Raw genomic sequence first — 16,343 nt, 5'->3', positions numbered from 1 at the left:
GTGTGTAGATTGTGTCTGTAACATTTAACTTGAAGTCCCAGCTCTAAGACCAATATCAACAGGTGGGCTGCCTGCCTCCTGTTTGATCAGCTTCAGCCTTTTAAGGTAGCCTGATTCACACATCCATAAGTGAGAAAGAGACAGACAGATGGGGACAGAGAGAGGGATGCGGGAACACCCAGCAAGGGCACCAATCAAATGATCGATCTAGGATCAACACATTAGGCTTTTCTTATTTGCATATCATTGATCAGAGCAAGAGTGTGAACAGCAGTGCCTCAGGAAGCCAATTACAGGAAAGAGATTCCTCTCTACAGAAGCCCTGGTGGCAGATGGCTCCGGAGCTGTGCTGACCCACCCCTTCACTATTTTCCTAGGTAACCCTTGAAGGTCTTTGGCTAGAGACTCTGGATCACACTGCGGTAAGAACTCATCCTTATTACTAGATTCAGTCTGTAACGGAGGCAAGAGAGCGTCCATTCCTGCAGTGATTCTAGAAACCTTCCTGGACATGAAGGCATGGATACGGCCTTTTACCCCAAAGCAAAATAAACTGGGTCTCTGCATCCCTGGGTTGTACATCTATGGATTCAACCAGACGTGAATTGAAAACATTTTTTAAAAATTTATCTTGGTTGGTCCCACAGTCTAGCTATTGTGAATTGTGCTGCTATGAACATCGATGTAGCAGTATCCCTACAGTACGCTCTTTTAAGGTCTTCTGGGAATAGTCCGAGAAGGGCAATATGCCCTTCAATAGATGAATGGATAAAAAAAATGTGGCATTTATACACAATGGAGCATTACTCAGCACTAAAAAATGACAAAATCATGGCATTTGCAGGGAAATGGATGGCATTAGAGCAGATTATGCTAAGTGAAGCTAGCCAATCCCTAAAAAACAAATGCCAAATGTCTTCTTTGATATAAGAAGAGCAACTAAGAACAGAGCAGGGAGAAAGAGCATGAGAAAAAGATTAACATTAAACAGGGACAAGAGGTGGGAGGGAAAGGGAGAGAGAAGGGAAATTGCATGGAAATGGAAGGAGACCCTCATTGTTATACAAAATTACATATAAGAGGAAGTGAGGGGAAAGGGGAAAAAAAAAACAAGGAGAGAAATGAATTACAGTGGATGGGGTAGAGAGAGAAGATGCGAGGGGAAGGGAGGGGAGGGGAGTGCCGCAGTCTGGCTGGGCACAAAATCACGAGCCACTCACAGCCTTGTAGATTCAAACAGCAATTCTTTATTCCCGAACTCACACCGGCACTCTACACACGTTCTGGGGAAATTCACATTCTGGGCAAAATCCACACTTCCACTCGGCTCTGTATCCCAAAAATACTCTCTGAATCTCAGGAGAACTCAATGGGAACTCAAGGAGTGGCACGACGCCCTATTCCCAGCAGGGTACACCTTAAACCTGGAACCGCCCTGAACCCAATGAGCGGGATACTCCCTATTCCCAGCAGGATATACCCTAAACCTGGATCTGCCCTAATCCAGTAGGATCCTCCCTAAACCCGGATCCACCCTGGTCCTTGAGCAGGGTCACCTTTCTCAAACATACATGCAAAAGTCACAGCAAAAGTCCAAGGCAAGTCCATTTCCACGAGTCCTTCCTCTAAGCAACATGGGTGGTACGCTGGCAAGGAAACTGTCATACCTACTTGGGGGAGGGGAGGGGAGGGGAGGGGGGATAGTAGAGGATAGAAAAGGCAGCAGAACACATCAGACACTAGTATGGCACTATGTAAAAATGTGGATGTGTAACCGATGTGATTCTGCAGTCTGTATATGGGGTAAAAATGGGAGTTCATAACCCACTTGAATCAAACGTATGAAATATGATATGTCAAGAGCTTTGTAATGTTTTGAACAACCAATAATAAAAAAAAAAATAAAAAAATTAAAAAATAAAAAAAAAATAAAAATTCATCTCTACAGAATATGTACAGACTCTTGTTATTATCCTTTAAACCATACAGTCTAGTGATTTTTTTTTGCATAGCGTTTACGTTGTATTTCGGTGAGACCTGCAGGAATACTTAGGTAAAGACAGTGGGGGCCCGAACGCTGTGCTTGCTGCATCTGTGCTGGGGCAGTTTGTGCCAAGGGGACTGCTCACCGACCAGCCTCTGCAGTAGGTCCTCGCCTGTCTGCATGAACTTCCCGGGGAACTGCCCACGGCCTCCTCTTTCTCAGTGCAGGGACCCGATCCCCGGGGCCAGAGTCTATCATCACTTGCCCTCCGCCCCCTAGGAGTTGCTGGTGCTGCCTGGAAGAGAGGGCTGTCTGCACCCCGAAGCCCAGGAGTGAGAGCTGGGCACAAGGCTGAGGGACTGAGCTGTATGGACACACCCCAGGAACACATTCAGTTCCCTAAGTTCCCTTCCAACATGAGGAAGGCCCTGAGGTGGCTACTTTTTTTTTTTCCTAAGAGCAGTTGTGTGATGTGGCGGGAAGTATTGGGAGATCCCTAATCTAATAAATAAGAATGACTGCAACACGGTTAGTCCTTCAGAGTGGGCCAAGAGTTTCTGCATCTGACTTTTCAACTCATTGACCTAACAAACCTGTTGGGGAGTTCTACCCTTACTCTGGTCTTTCAGATCATAGGTAGCGACAGATGGCCTCCTTCTTGCTCCGTATCTGTTTTCTTCCATCATATCACCCCCCACCCCCACCATTCTTCAAGGTCTTTGGCTTTATTCTAGGAGTTTGTAAGTTTTTCTTTTTTCTAAAGGGCCAGATAGTAAATAAATACTAGCAGCTTTGGAAGCCGTCCATACAATTTCTGTTGACACTGTACCCTGTGCCTCAGGGCTCCGGAGCAGGCACAGAAGGACACAGATAAATGGCATGGCTTTAGTCCAGTCAATCTTTCCTCATGCCACTCAGTTCTGAATTTCATATGATTTCTCAGTGTCATGAAATATTCTTCTTATTTGATTCCCCCTCCCCCCAGCCACTTAAAAATGGAAACACCATTTTTAGTTTGTAGTAGTCACAAAAATAGGTCTCCCCTGAATACCCACTCCCTGCCTTTGGCCAACTTCTTTTTCTCAGTCCTGGTTGTTAGAGAAGTTTTGTGCTTTGACTCGCCCAGAAGCAAACTCGGTTTCTTCTGTTGGAGAAGTTTTTAGAGGGCAGAGACTCAGCCACTGGGTGGCGCTGTGGTAAGATGTTTTTCCTGGTAAAGGCCCTCAACGCTCCTCCTGGAGACAGAAGGTGTGTTGGGAGGGCGGGGTGTCGTCCACGCCTGTGTGCCCACCCTGTTCATGTGGGCGGTGGGCGCTCTGAGTTCGGATGTTTCAGGAATCCTGAGGAGGATGGCTGTTTGACAGGGACCAGGAGAAGACAGGTCCGGTAAGACCCATTAACCTGCATCCCCAGAAGTTTCCCAGTTGTCCTGTCTGTCCTGGACCACATGGTGTGTGATATGTGGCTTTCTTTTGGAGCCATTAGATGCAATCCAGTGGCCTTTATCTTTTAGTGAACTGACTTTTCATGGTGTTTGTGTGAGATGTGACATGGCTAAGGTGTCACTAAAAGCTGCGAGACGTCAGGTCCGAATCTTAATCTCTTGGCATATCATGTGAAAAGTGGGGAAGATTAAAGTATCTAAGTCCAGATAAAATGTCCTTCCCAGGATGCAGAGAGACCACTCGGGAGTGTTTTGTGAACGCTGAGGGGAGGTGGTAGGACTCAGGACAGAGGACTGGCTTACGTCACCTTTGATCCCAACCCTGGCAGCGGGACAGCGTCATCCAGGATGCTCAGTTCATACAATGCTGAATGCAGGAATGAGCAGCTGGGGGTGGAGCACCATGAAGGGAGGAAGATCCAAAAGGTACCCGGTGGGCGAGGGGCTTCCAGGCAGGAGACTGGGAGAGGGAGCTGGAGAAGCAGAGGCCCTTGAGAGGAATCCGGGGCACACGCCTCATCCGCCAGGAAGCAGCTAACACGTCCCTGGCCAGCTGGCCGCCTGGGCCGCCTGGCTCCACCCCAGCCCATCTGCCAGGCCCCAGGCTGTCTTAGGGCTCTGTGACTGCTCCAGAGCAGGTGGACACCGAGCTTCTGCCGTCACGGGTGCTCTGGTGACCTGCCTGGAATGTTCTCATTCTTGCTTTTAAAGCCTTAGTCCCTGGTGACAGTAAACATAACGGATGTGGCCTGACACTGAGCTGCCCCAGGTCCTGGCAAAGCGGGACCAAAGGTCCTATCTCCCATGGATAAAAAATACAAATAAAAACAGAACAGACAGATACAGGCAGTTCCGTAGGGATCCAGGTCCCTGACCTATGTTTTCCTGACCTAGTTTTTTTTTTGTTTGTTTAGAATCAGATTACTTAGAAAATTATAATTGATTACATAGTTGTTATAGACGTGGTAGAATAAATCTAACAATAGTATCCTTATTTAAGCAGTAATGATGGCGGTTTCCATTTTGTCGGGGCTCACCATGTGCTGATAAAGGCATGTGCTGAGCATTCATGAACACTGTCTAAGTCCTGTAAGGTATGTACGAACCCTGCAGGATTTTACCACAAGAAGTGTTCCCTGGCAAGTGTCACTGCTAAACCTGTTTTATAGATGAGGGAGCTGAAGATCAATCACTTCCTGAGGTCATAGAGCAAGCAGGCAGAAGAGCTAGAACTCAAGCATCTGTCCGTCCGTCCATCCATCCATCCATCCATCCATCCATCCATCCATCCCACAAATACTAATTGAACACCTACTACCCGCTGGCTACCATGGATTCATGTGAGAATAATAAAGATAACAGTCCCTGCTCTTTGGAGACAAACACAACAAAAAGGTAAATTACATCCTGCATTACATGGAGGTAAATGCAATAATGAAGAATAAAACATCAACCGGAGGAAAGTGGTGGGAAGGGTGGGAAGAGAGGGGACTGTAATTTTCAACAGGAAGGCCAGAAAGGCCCCACAGAAAAGGTGACGGCTGAGCAAAGACATGGAGGTGCTGGGTCACTGAACCATGTGGATCAGAGAGAATTTTACTGCTAACGGGGAAAACTAGCAAATGGGGGCACAAGGAAGGTTTCTAGGGATTCACCAATTCTCTAAGCTCGTTTTCAGTCTCTTTCCTAGGATATGCATTTCCAGGTTGGGAAATAGAAAACTAGGGAAGAAGTTAAATGAGTCCATCCATCCATCCATCCATCCATCCATCCATCCATCCATCCATCCATCCATCCAGTGTTTGTAAGGCACCCATTATAAGCCAGATCTCTACTACCATTATAAAGAAGAGTTCAGATCTAGACTGTACTTTAGGGTGTAGTAGCCCCTAACTACATGTGGCTACTGAGCTCTTGACATGTGGCTATGGGACTTGAGAACTAAAAATTCTATGCAATTAAGTAAGATTTAAATTCAAATTATATAAAACTTGAAGCAGTGTCAAATGTTCTTCTGCTAAATACAACTTTATTGTTTTGCTGGGATTACATTTCAGTTTAACCCCTGAAAATTTAGCTCTGCATTGAGATTAGTGTAAAATACACTACAGATTTGGAAGATTTAGTACAAAAAGAGATTGTGAAGTAGCTCCTCAGTGAGTTGTTTATATTGAGCACATACTGAAATGATGCTGTCGCGGACATATCTGGTTAAATTACATTTATTATTAGAATTGATTTCTCTTGTTTATTTTTTTTGTTTTTTAACAGAATAGTTGGAATTATACATGTGGCTCACATAGTGTTTTTGTCCTGGCTCTGGCCATTCCAGAGCTCCCAGGCGACTCAGGGAGCAGGGCACACAATGGAGTGATTGTAGTACCATGAGGTAGGTGCTATAATAGACCCAGGAACAGAATGCACTGGGGAATGAGGATTGAGCCTTCAGTTCTGTCCAGCGCAGGGTCAGAGGGGAGGTGACATCTTCCGCCAGGTCTCCTCTTTACAGGACAGGAAAGGAGGAGTCTCAGGCATTGGGCAGAGCATGTGCAAAGGCCAAGAGGCATACATTGGCAAGAAGTGCCCCTGGGATGCAGGGTGCTTGGAGGAAGGAGGTGATGTGGGTGTGAACCAGAAGAGTCCTGGTGGGGTCAGACCAGGGAGAGAAAGAAAAGGGAGCAACACTTAACAAAGGACAGGAGTGCCATGGGGACCCCTTCACGCTAGCCACCGTGCTTGCTCCCACATTAGCCTATTCATTGACTCCATGCCTCTTTGTTGAATGCCTACTCTGTGCTAGGCATTGTTACAGGTTCTGCTCCAGAACTATACACCAGGGAACAAGATGGACAAACCCTGTTCTCACAGAGCTGACTTGCAGGTGACATTGCTCAGGACAAGGAAGAGAGAGAACAAATCACGGTCGGAGAGGTTGAGTATCTTGGGTGAAGTCACACTCTGGTGAATAGTATAGCCAGGATTCCTTCTTATTTAGTCCTGGGGATTGAAGCCAGAGGGGCTCTACCACTAAGCTACATCTCCAGCCCTTTTTATTTTTTTATTTTTGAGACAGGGTCTCATTGAGTTGCAGAGGCTGGCCTTGAACTTGAGATCCTCCTGCCTCAGCCTCCAGGATTCTAATCCTGTTTCTGCTGCTAATAGCAGTGCTCTGATTGCCCTGCCATGTTGCCCTGTGCCTGGCTAAGGAGTTTGGACTTTGTCTGAAAGTCACAGGTATCAGCAGAGTCATGGAGGAGGGGACACAGGGTCAGATGTGCACTTTAGGAATGGATGATGGTGGAGGAGGGATGATACTGGGGAGGTGGCCTAAGTATAGATGCTTCTTAGATTTGTCACAGCTACCTCCTCCTCCCCCTCAAATCACGTCCCTCCTTGTCCAGGTTTATTTTCAGTGCAGTGACCAGAGAAAGAGTTTACAAGCCCAAGTCTGATTACGACACTGATCTAATCAGACTTGGCCAATGGCTTTCTGAAGGACTCTGTCCCTCTGGACTGAACTCCTGTCATTCTCCCATTTTGCTCAACCACAGAAGTTTGGCTTTTTTCTTTTGAACACGTCAAGGATATTCCTGCCTCAGGGCCTTTGCATGTACTAGTCCCTCTGTCTTGAAGATTATTCCCCAGATATCAAGATTATGTACCCCTTGCTGTCTTTTTTGAGGTGTCTGTCCTAACATCAACCTTATCAGAAAGTCTTCCCTCCCCACTTCCATTATTCTCTATTCTCCTAAACTACCCAATTTTTCTTGCTGACCCTCATCATCATCTGACAGGCCAAGCATTTGTGTATCCATGGCTCATTGTCTGTCTGCGACCCTAATGAAGAAAGGGACTCTTGGTTCACTTCTTTATCCTCAGTACCTAGAATCATCATGGGCCAAGGTCAGCCCTTCGTTAATATTGTTGAGTGCATTAGCCTCCTCGAGGAGGTAGGAAAGAATTTTTTTAATATTTCTTCCTACCCTCTGTTTAGCTCAGTGAAGCCACCAGCCGCTTCCTTGCAGCTGGAGGTTTCCTTTCTTCCTTGCAGCCGATTGGAGGTCTCCTCCCACGTGGCCCAGAACATCCTGCACATGATCTATCCACTCTGGGGACTCTTCCCAGGATGGCACCGTGTTGTTGTTTTCTGTTCTGGAGTCCTGCCAGTGCTTTCCCGGTTGATGGGAATTTATCACATTTCAGTTTCTTTTTTGAATAATAAAGTCTCCTAATGAACCCTTGTTGTTCCTTCCCTTAGGAGGAAGCTACCTTGTTTTTCAGTTTGAAGTTCAGGGCAGAGAAAACAAGGTGGATGGAAGGGCTGCCAGTCATCCCGTTGCCCCGCCCCCTTCACCTGTACACAAAGGAAGGAGGAAAAGAAGGAACGTGCAAGGAACTTAGAGCTGAAATCTCCAAAAGGAATCAAGAATGTCAGTGTTGGAGCGTCGTATAGATCATCTCCTGTCCCACTGGTTGCCCCCCTACTATGGTGGATACCCCAATGGATGCTCTTCCCAAGGGGACCCCTCTGCCATCACAATTACTAAATGAAGGACATAAGTGGCAGGAAAACTTAGTCTGGGTTATGTCAGTGGAATCCTGGTAGGTGACACCAATTCTATTAATAAAATTCTTGGAACGAGAAGTATTTCCGGTTTCCAACTTTTTTAGATTTTGGAATATTTTGTACATAATAAGCTATCTTGAGATAGCTTACGTGGAAGCATGCAGTTCCTTCACATTTCTTGTATGTGTTCTGCACAGAGGCTGACGGTCATTGTACGTAGTATTTTAAATAATTTTGTGCATGGAACAGAGTTTCCCTTTGTAGCATCGTGTTGGTCCTCACAGAGTGTCAGATTTTGGAGCATTTTAGATTCTGTATTTCTCAACCTGTTCTTCTGTTTCCGATGTCACCTATCAAACCCCGTGAAGATGTTTTCTTTTATCCTTCATACACGAAATCATTCCAGTGGAGAGGTGGTAAAAGGTCTTGACAGCTGCCATTATTGGGTGCTGTTGCATCTCTTGCTGTTCTAAGTACTTTTTTTTTTTTTTTTTTTTGGCAGGGAGGGTATTAACTAATGTAGTCCTTGTGTTAGGTTTTCATTACAGGAAAAATATATGTGAGATAATAATAAAGTTATCAAGGGAAAACCTTTATCTTGGCTCAGTTTTGGAGGTTTCAGACTCTGACTGATCAGCCCTGTTGCTTCTGGGCCTAGGATGAGGCAGCACATCAAGGTGACGAGTTCCTGGTGGAACACAAAGCTGCTCATTTCAGGCCCTGGATGGGAAGGGGTGAGGAAGAGACTGGGCTCCCACGATCCCCTTCGAGGACCCCCCCCCCCCACTAGGCCTCACCTCTTAAAGGTCCCACCACCTCCTAAGAGTACTGCACTGGGTGCTGGACCTTTAACACCTGGGCCTTGGGCAGTACTTAAAATCCAAACTGTAGGAATCCATATTCAGGTAGCCTGGTTTCTCCCAAGTTTGGAGGCTGGAGGCCAGTTGAATGCTCTGGACTGGGCTTAGTCCAATGGCAGTTCCAGGAAGAGGAGACAGTCCTTTACTGCGCCAGCACACCCTTGGTCTCCAATTGCCTGGCACAGAATAGGAAAATATTATGGAATGAGTAAATTTGGTTTGTACTGTTTCAATAAGAGTGTTGGATATTCCTCTTATTTGGTCTTTGGTACATGAAACACTGGAAAAATTCAAGGAAAACCTGACCCTGCCCTCTGTAATCGACTTTCCCTTGAAACAAGAGGATCGAAAATATAAAAACATCATTTTTGGTTCTCATGGTTCATGGGATTGCTACAGTTTTCCACTTCCCATTTCATGTGTGGTACAGACTTAGTGTAAGCTGTGTGTGTTAGTTATGGCAGCACTTGTGCAATAACACATAGAACCTCTAATTTCAGAGACTTAAGGAAACAGAAGTTGATTTCTGCTCATGTACCAGTACAATGTCCTGGTCAGAGAATGGTGTTATTCTTCAAGGTGATGTAAGGACCCACGTTTCTTCTACCTTTAGCTTCACCATCCCCTCGGGACTTGGAGTCCTCTGTTTCCAGCTGAGGAAGGTGAGAAGGCATAGAACTTTTTAAACAGCCTGGTCTCACTTATGCTCATGTTCCTCAAGCCGGCACCAGTGACATGGCCCATTTGCCCACAAGAGAGGCTGGGAACTATATTCCTGGCTGAGGAGCTGTCAGCTCCCTATTGATGGAGGAACATGAGTCTTAGGTGGACAATTAGCTTTCTTTTGCCACAGTGAAGAATATGCGTGGTCTGATTGTTGTTTAATGTGACCTTGCCCACCACACGACATCAAGTTAGAAATGTCATCATCTAGGGTAGCGTTCCAAACCTCATCTAGAAAGATGGAAGAACAATATCAAGCAAAGCATGGGCATTACTGCGCAAGCCTTGAGATGGTAGGCAGCTTGGAATAGAGGTCAGAGCAAAGCTTTAGGATCAGAGACACAAGTTCAAATCCTGATGCAGGCAGGTACTGTCTGACCATGGCAACTTACTTAACCTTTTTGAAACTCAGTTTTCTCAAGAATGAAATGGGAATCGTAACACCCACCTTGCAGTTTCATGTTGGTTAGAGGTAGTATGTATAGGTGGATAAATGGCATTAATATGTTTCTCGAACAAAGATTTCTCAAGAAAGCAAACACACCTTTCTTTTAAATCGATCTGAAATATCAAATGTAATCAAGGACAGGTAATGAGCCTTATGTAAAATATAAGATGTAGGACAGTGTGGATGTTATGCTTCCAAGTTCAGATGTTACAACTTCTTTCCTGTATTCAGCACAAAACCAGAAATCAGAGTCTAACCAAGCAGCATGATTAAATTGCTTGTAATTGCTCAGAATTCTAGGAGCTGTGGAAGAAAAGAAATAATATTAACAACTGTGATTCATCAAGTGTGTTAGACCCCTTAAACTCCACACCAACCCTGTGAAACATATGGTGACCCCGGCCAATGACACATATATTGTTATCATCATCTACAAATGAAAAAACTGAGACAGAGTGGAAAAAATAATTGTCCAAGATCATCAGAGAAAGTGGTGGAACAGGGATTTAAATCCACTTCGTGTGACTCTGAAACTCACACTTTTAACCAAGGAGCCTGGGCCCTGGTTGGAGGAAATGCCTTCTCTGTGTGAAAACACTCACACAATGCATGATAACATCATGCTGGAGGAGAGTGGTTCAAATTATCAATGCTGTAGGAATTCTGGCTGGAGAGGAAGTCTCAGGGCTTGGGCACGACTGCATGCCAGGCATTGTACTGGGTGTTTTTCATCTTTCCCATTTAAGGAGAGGTGGCCTGGCATGTATGGAAGTTAGGGTGAGCAAGAATTTTGGAACTGGATAGGTAGGGTTTTGATCCTGGTGCTGCAAAGTACTAGGCCTTTCTGATATGATTTCCTCAACTGAATATAGGAATTATAACAGCTACCTAACAGAGGAGGGATTGTCATAAAATGGTACCAGCATATGATAGGTGCAGTCTATCAACAGACATGGATTAAGTCCTTTGCACTTGGAAGTATCAGTTAGGTTATGCTGCTATAACAAACACCCATTAAATTCACTGGTTTAATACGAGAAAAGGTTAATCTTTACTCACCCGACTTTTCTAATACAAGCTACCTGGCAGTGTTCTACCACCTTTACCTAGACACCCAGGCTCTCTAACTCTGCACTCCCCTGATAGTCAAGATCAGAAAAGAGAAAAGAAGCTTTTTTTTTCTTCCTATTTAAACATTTTATATATGACAGCAGAATGCATTACAATTCTTATTACACATACAGAGCACAATTTTTTCATATCTCTGGTTGTATACAACCGAACTCTGAAGTCTCCATGTGGAAAAAGCACAATTACTTGTGCCTTCATTCTACTGACCTCCACAAGTCATATGGCCACATCTAATCTCAAGTGGGTTGGGATAGTAGATTTCTACCATATCCCAGGGGAAGGAAAAGAACAGAAGATACTTGGTGAACAATTTTAATTACTACTGCAGAAGCAATGTGTTTACCTGAAAAACCTATCAGGTAATTTCTGTTTTAAGAAGAGGAAACTGAAGCTTTGAGAGGTTAAGTCATTTGACCAAGGTCATGCAGTCAATTCACTGGGAACCAGGATGCACTCTGAACATCACTTACTTGATTCTTGAATTTACATGCACAGTTATTTGTATAAAACCAGAACACAGGGGTGAGAGTATAATTCAGTGGTAAAATATTTCATCCCCGGCACTGGGAAAAAAAGGCAGAAACAGTTTAGGATGGGGGCAGAGAGGCCCTGCAAGTGTGGTGGACAGAATAGATTTGAATAAACATTAACTTTGCCTATGTATTATGTGGTAGCTCTTAGGGAAGACAGGAAGGGGCAGAGGGGTTTAACGTCAAGCATCAGTGGAAATAAAGTTTGGACAGATTGCTAGAATGCAGCAGAGGCAAGTGTGTGGAGATATGTCTGGGGTGTTTTGGGCCATTACTAGGGCTGCAGGGAGGAGTTTCTGGGGAGGAGGTTCCCGGGAGGGCAGGCTGTTGCCAGAGCCCAGGGGAGTCCAGTGTAAGGTGATAAGGGGTAGACAGGAGTGAAGACAGCAGGAATGCGGAGGAAGGGATGAACCTGGGAGCTGAAGAGGAAGCTCCAGGGCGTTCACTGGTGGAAAAGTAAAGAATTGCCAGGTGATTTGCAGAACGCACCGCTCTTGCACCATTTATTTAAAAAAAAAAAAAATCCCCACGCCTTTTTTCCCTCTTCCTTCTTCCTGATTTTTCCCTTGCCTCCTCTTTGGAGAACCGGGACAGCTCCCATGGTTGGAGGGTTCCTGACTGACCCTCACCTGGTGGGGTACGGTTGCTGTCGCCATCACCTGGATGTGGCTCTTCCAGTTAAAGGAAAACTCCCAAGGCTCCTTGGGGGCCAAGATCAAGGGGCCTGCAAGTCGCCTTTTGCGAGGCAAAGGGGATGCTCTGCAGGCCCGGGCCCCTGATCAGTCCACTGCTGATGGCTGCTTCGCGGCAGGGTGGGCCTCTCCGCGGATCCAGCTTCGTCTCCGTGCCTTGAGCGCCCCATTTCTTCCACACCCCCAACTCTGCTACCCTCCCAAGCGGCTGTGCCCGCCGGAGTCCTGGGACGGTGTTGGAGGGCCCCGGGTGCAGCCTCGTAGCCTCCCTTCGTCCCGACTCCGCCTTTCTTCGGGCCGAAGCGCCCCTCCTGGGATTTTCCAGGGCGCTCAGTGGCCCCCGCAGGACGGAGGTGGGGGCCGGCGGGCGGGGGTGCCAGCCCGGGCGGCGGGGGGGGGGGCTGACTCACCGCCTGAAACCCAACACCGCCGCGCCCCTCCCCCAGCCCAGCTCCGGCCTGGCGGCCGCCGCGACACCAAAAAGAAAATGAAGAGGCGCCCGGGCCCGTGGAGCCCCTGGCCGGACCGCGAGCGGGCGCCGGCGGCCCCCGGCTGGGTGCGCGCTAGCCTCCGGGGTCCCGGGCTCAGCGAGCCGCCGCCGCCCCGGCGCCTACAGGAGCGGAGGCCGAGCGGCCCGAGCCGGAGGCTGCAGCGGCGGCGGCCGGGTCGGAGGGCCCGCGGTAGCTGCAGTGGGTGAGCCCGGGAGCGCCCGGGGAGGGGGCGCCCCGGCTGGGATCCCCCGGTCCCCCCGGCCGGCCGAGGACAAAGACTCCCGGCTGCCGCCGTGGCCTGCGCCGCGCAGCACAAAGGGCGAGTCGCGACAGGCACCCAACCCCCTCCCAGCCCGGGGTGGCCGCGCCGGTGGCGGCGGGGAGGTGGGGAAGCCCGGGCCGCGCCGCCCCTCGCTCCCCTCCCCCGGGGCCGCGGAGCGCGCCGCCCCCGCCCCCGCCCCGGCTGCGCGTCCGCCCAGGGAGGAGTTGGGGGGCGCGGCGCCCCACATAACACTCCCCCTCCTGCGCTCGGAGCCACCCCTCTCCCCTCCCTCCTGCAAACACCGCCGCCTCCCTGCCACCGCCGCCACCTCGCTCGACGCTCCGCAGCTCGCCGCGGCCGGGGGGCGGTGCGCCGACCGTGCGCGCCGGGGGCGCCAGATGTGCAGTCCCTGCCGCCGCCAGTGACCCAGCCGCAGCTTTAGCGGGAGCGGGCCGCCTCGCCAATGCTGCGGGGTCGACCTTGAGCGCACCCCGGCTTCCCACTGCGGGGACCCCGACACCCGGAGCGTTGTGCCGGGTCCTGCCCTCTGCAGCCCGGCTTTTGGACATGGAAGGGGCCGCTGCGCCCGCGGCTGGGGACGGCCCCGACCTGGGGCTGGGGGCGCCGGGTTCTCCGCCCGAGGCGGCGGCCGGGGCGACTGCAGCTCCCGCGGTGGCTGCGGCCCCGGAGCCCAGGAAACCGCACGGGGTGAAGCGGCATCATCACAAGCACAACTTAAAGCACCGCTATGAGCTTCAGGAGACCCTGGGCAAAGGCACCTACGGCAAAGTCAAGAGGGCCACCGAGAGATTTTCGGGCCGAGTGGTGAGTGGGGATGTTCCCGGAGGGGGGGGGGCGCTGGCTCCTTGCAGCTGCAGACCAAGGGCGTGCAGGGCGGGAATCTGTGGGCGCTGGGGCTCTCCTGCCAAGAGGGGGCTTCTTGAGGGTCCCGAAGACAGGCTCTTCATTTTCCTCCCGGGACCCTGTGACTCAGGCGTGTGTCTCTTGAAACACTTGTTACATCCTGTCTGCACATATTTTGGGGTGTTCTCCCCTTTTATCCAAACAGCAAAGTAGTGGCTAGGATATGTGAACAGTTTGCAGTTTTGGGACAGTAGGGTCTGCCCCGCCGGACACATCAGATCATGCCCCCGAATGTCTTATTACTCAGAAAGACTTATCCTCCTCAGCCCAGAGCTGGTCCCTCAAGTCTATGTCCTATAGTTGTCTCCCTGTCCCCCCCCACCCCCCGCCCCGTTTACCCACAGACTCTGCATCCCTCCACTGATTCCCCATCACCCGATGCTGACCCTGCAAAGGAGGGCAAACTCCTGCCTGTTCTTTAAGAGAGAAGGTTAGGAAGCAGAAATGAAGGCTGCTACTGGCATGCCTGAGGATTGTGACAGTTTGCATTGTGACTTCTGGGAAGACTGAAATGCCCCGGCATGGTAGCCATTCAGATGCAGCTCTGAGTAGTGCCGGGGGCTCCCTTGTGTTTCAGGTCCTGACCTCAGGACTACTAAATTGCTTAAGGGGTCTGGCCAGCTGCCCTGTGACAGCTGAAACCTTGCCAGGGTGCCAGCATGATTTGCACAGCTCCAAGAAGTGCTTTGAGTGCCTTAGTTTTGTCCCTGTCTTGGTTTGTTGTCATTTTTCCTTTCTGCATAACAGGCCCTTGAAATCCACACGGCTTGTGGCTAGAGAGTTGGGTTCAAAGTGACTGACTGTTGCAGAAAGATTTTGTGTGGTGTGTGGCAGAACATTAACATGGTTCTTTGATTTAAAGCAGATCAGATGTAATTTTAATCGATTTAGGGCCAAAGTCAGAAACTAATTATGAGGCTCCTTATGTGCACTTTTGGGGGTGTTTCAAGGCCCAGGGTCGCTAATAAGTCTAACAGATGGTCACAGGGAAAGCAAAATGAGCTATCAACTGAAGTGCCAGTGTTGACATTTTCCTTTTGCATTTGTGTAGGGACAGTTCTGTTGGAAAAAAAAAAAGGCTACTAATCAGCAAGGTCCAGCCCTTAAATTCTCAAATATCTGGATGCCTGGATAACTCCTTCATTTCTCAGATTTGCTATTTGTGTCAATACAGCTTAATCTTATAACTTAAAACAAAGTCTGTTATTGATTAATTGGAAATTCAGGATGGTGTCCTTTTTTTAAAAAAGCTTCCTCTTTAATAAATTAATTGTGGCATGCAAGTTGGAACTTTACTCTGCCCAGGTACCATTTTTGCAGGTTGAAAATCCTAAAGAGGATATGGTTGGGAAGATGTCCTTTGAAGAACGGGCTTTTGGGTTTGTAGAAGAGACTGAGAAATGCGCACTTCATTCATGCTTTTCTTCTGAGGTGATATTCCCCAGGCTGGATGTTGAATAAGCAAAAACTAAGCTTAGTTCTTTGCTTGTGTTGTCTTAATAGCTGTTGAAGAATCGCACTAGGAAGTTGGAAAGCATGATAATGAAAAACAGATGCAGTTCGAGGTGCAGGTTGAGGATGTGAGAATGTGAGGGGTTGGTTGGGAAGGGCGTGTCTGGGATCTGTGAAGAGACCCCAACACCTAAGAGCTAGGGAGTCTGCACTCTTTGAAAGAATGCAACCCTGTCTTATGGCAGACGCCTTCCCAAGCTTCCCTGGCGCTTCCTGTCACGCGTTCTTCTAGCTATCTGATCCACAGACTAAGTTAGAGCAAAAGGATTTGCATCAGTAGGCAGGAGCCTGTCTTTCTCTTTTGGTGGGTGTCTTGCTTTTTGTTTGCAGAAACTGTGAGCGTTCCTCCAGGATTTTTGTCTCACGGCCACTAGGGGGAGCCCTGAGAACGATAGAGGCTCTTTTCTCAGTTGGAAGATGAGCGAGCCCTTACTGGGCAGCCCTAGTTGACTTTTCCATCGTGCTATTAATTTCAGCTAAATCTCTTGTTTTACTCAAAAATTATGTAAAGATTTTGAAGCTGGCATCAGATTCAGTCCCAGAAACTGGCAGTCCCCAAACTGCTTCATTTATCCACGGGACTGTTTTTTTTTTTTCTGGATAGCTGAGCAAGATTCTCTGGTGAACACCTTGCATTTAACAGATGGGAAGACTGAGGTTTGGAGAAGGGAAAACCTTGGACCCAAGTCCTCCCCCCTCCTGAGCACACTCCTCACAGATGGTGCAAGAACTGAAGTGAGAAACAGGAATTGTCAGGTGGAAAATTTTCTGTGCT

General features: G+C 48.4%; 1 protein-coding gene and 1 long non-coding RNA gene across 4 annotated transcripts in view; both read left to right on the top strand.

Annotated features, from left to right (window-relative positions):
• Window positions 1–3,247: 3,247 nt before the first annotated feature.
• LOC308658778 lies at window positions 3,248–5,804 on the top strand. The gene is made up of 3 exons (XR_014024238.1): window positions 3,248–3,370; window positions 4,598–4,823; window positions 5,700–5,804. It is a non-coding gene; the product is annotated as an uncharacterized lncRNA (long non-coding RNA).
• Window positions 5,805–12,237: 6,433 nt separating this feature from the next.
• NUAK1 (NUAK family kinase 1) overlaps window positions 12,238–16,343 on the top strand; it is a 68,386-nt gene continuing 64,280 nt past the window's right edge. Inside the window, exon 1 of one of the 3 annotated variants that reach the window (XM_081309707.1) lies at window positions 12,238–13,957. In XM_081309707.1, the coding sequence (XP_081165833.1) occupies window positions 13,700–13,957 (258 nt within the window). In that variant the 5' untranslated portion in view covers window positions 12,238–13,699. The remainder of the gene's footprint in view (window positions 13,958–16,343) is intronic. The other 2 variants (XM_081309709.1, XM_081309708.1) reach the window with 2 other exon arrangements.

The sequence above is a fragment of the Spermophilus citellus genome (assembly GCF_964194105.1).
Source record: "Spermophilus citellus genome assembly, chromosome: 10".
NCBI classification, from domain to species: domain Eukaryota; kingdom Metazoa; phylum Chordata; class Mammalia; order Rodentia; family Sciuridae; genus Spermophilus; species Spermophilus citellus.
Note: the sequence above shows the minus strand (reverse complement) of the source record. Positions and strands in the feature narration are given on the sequence as shown.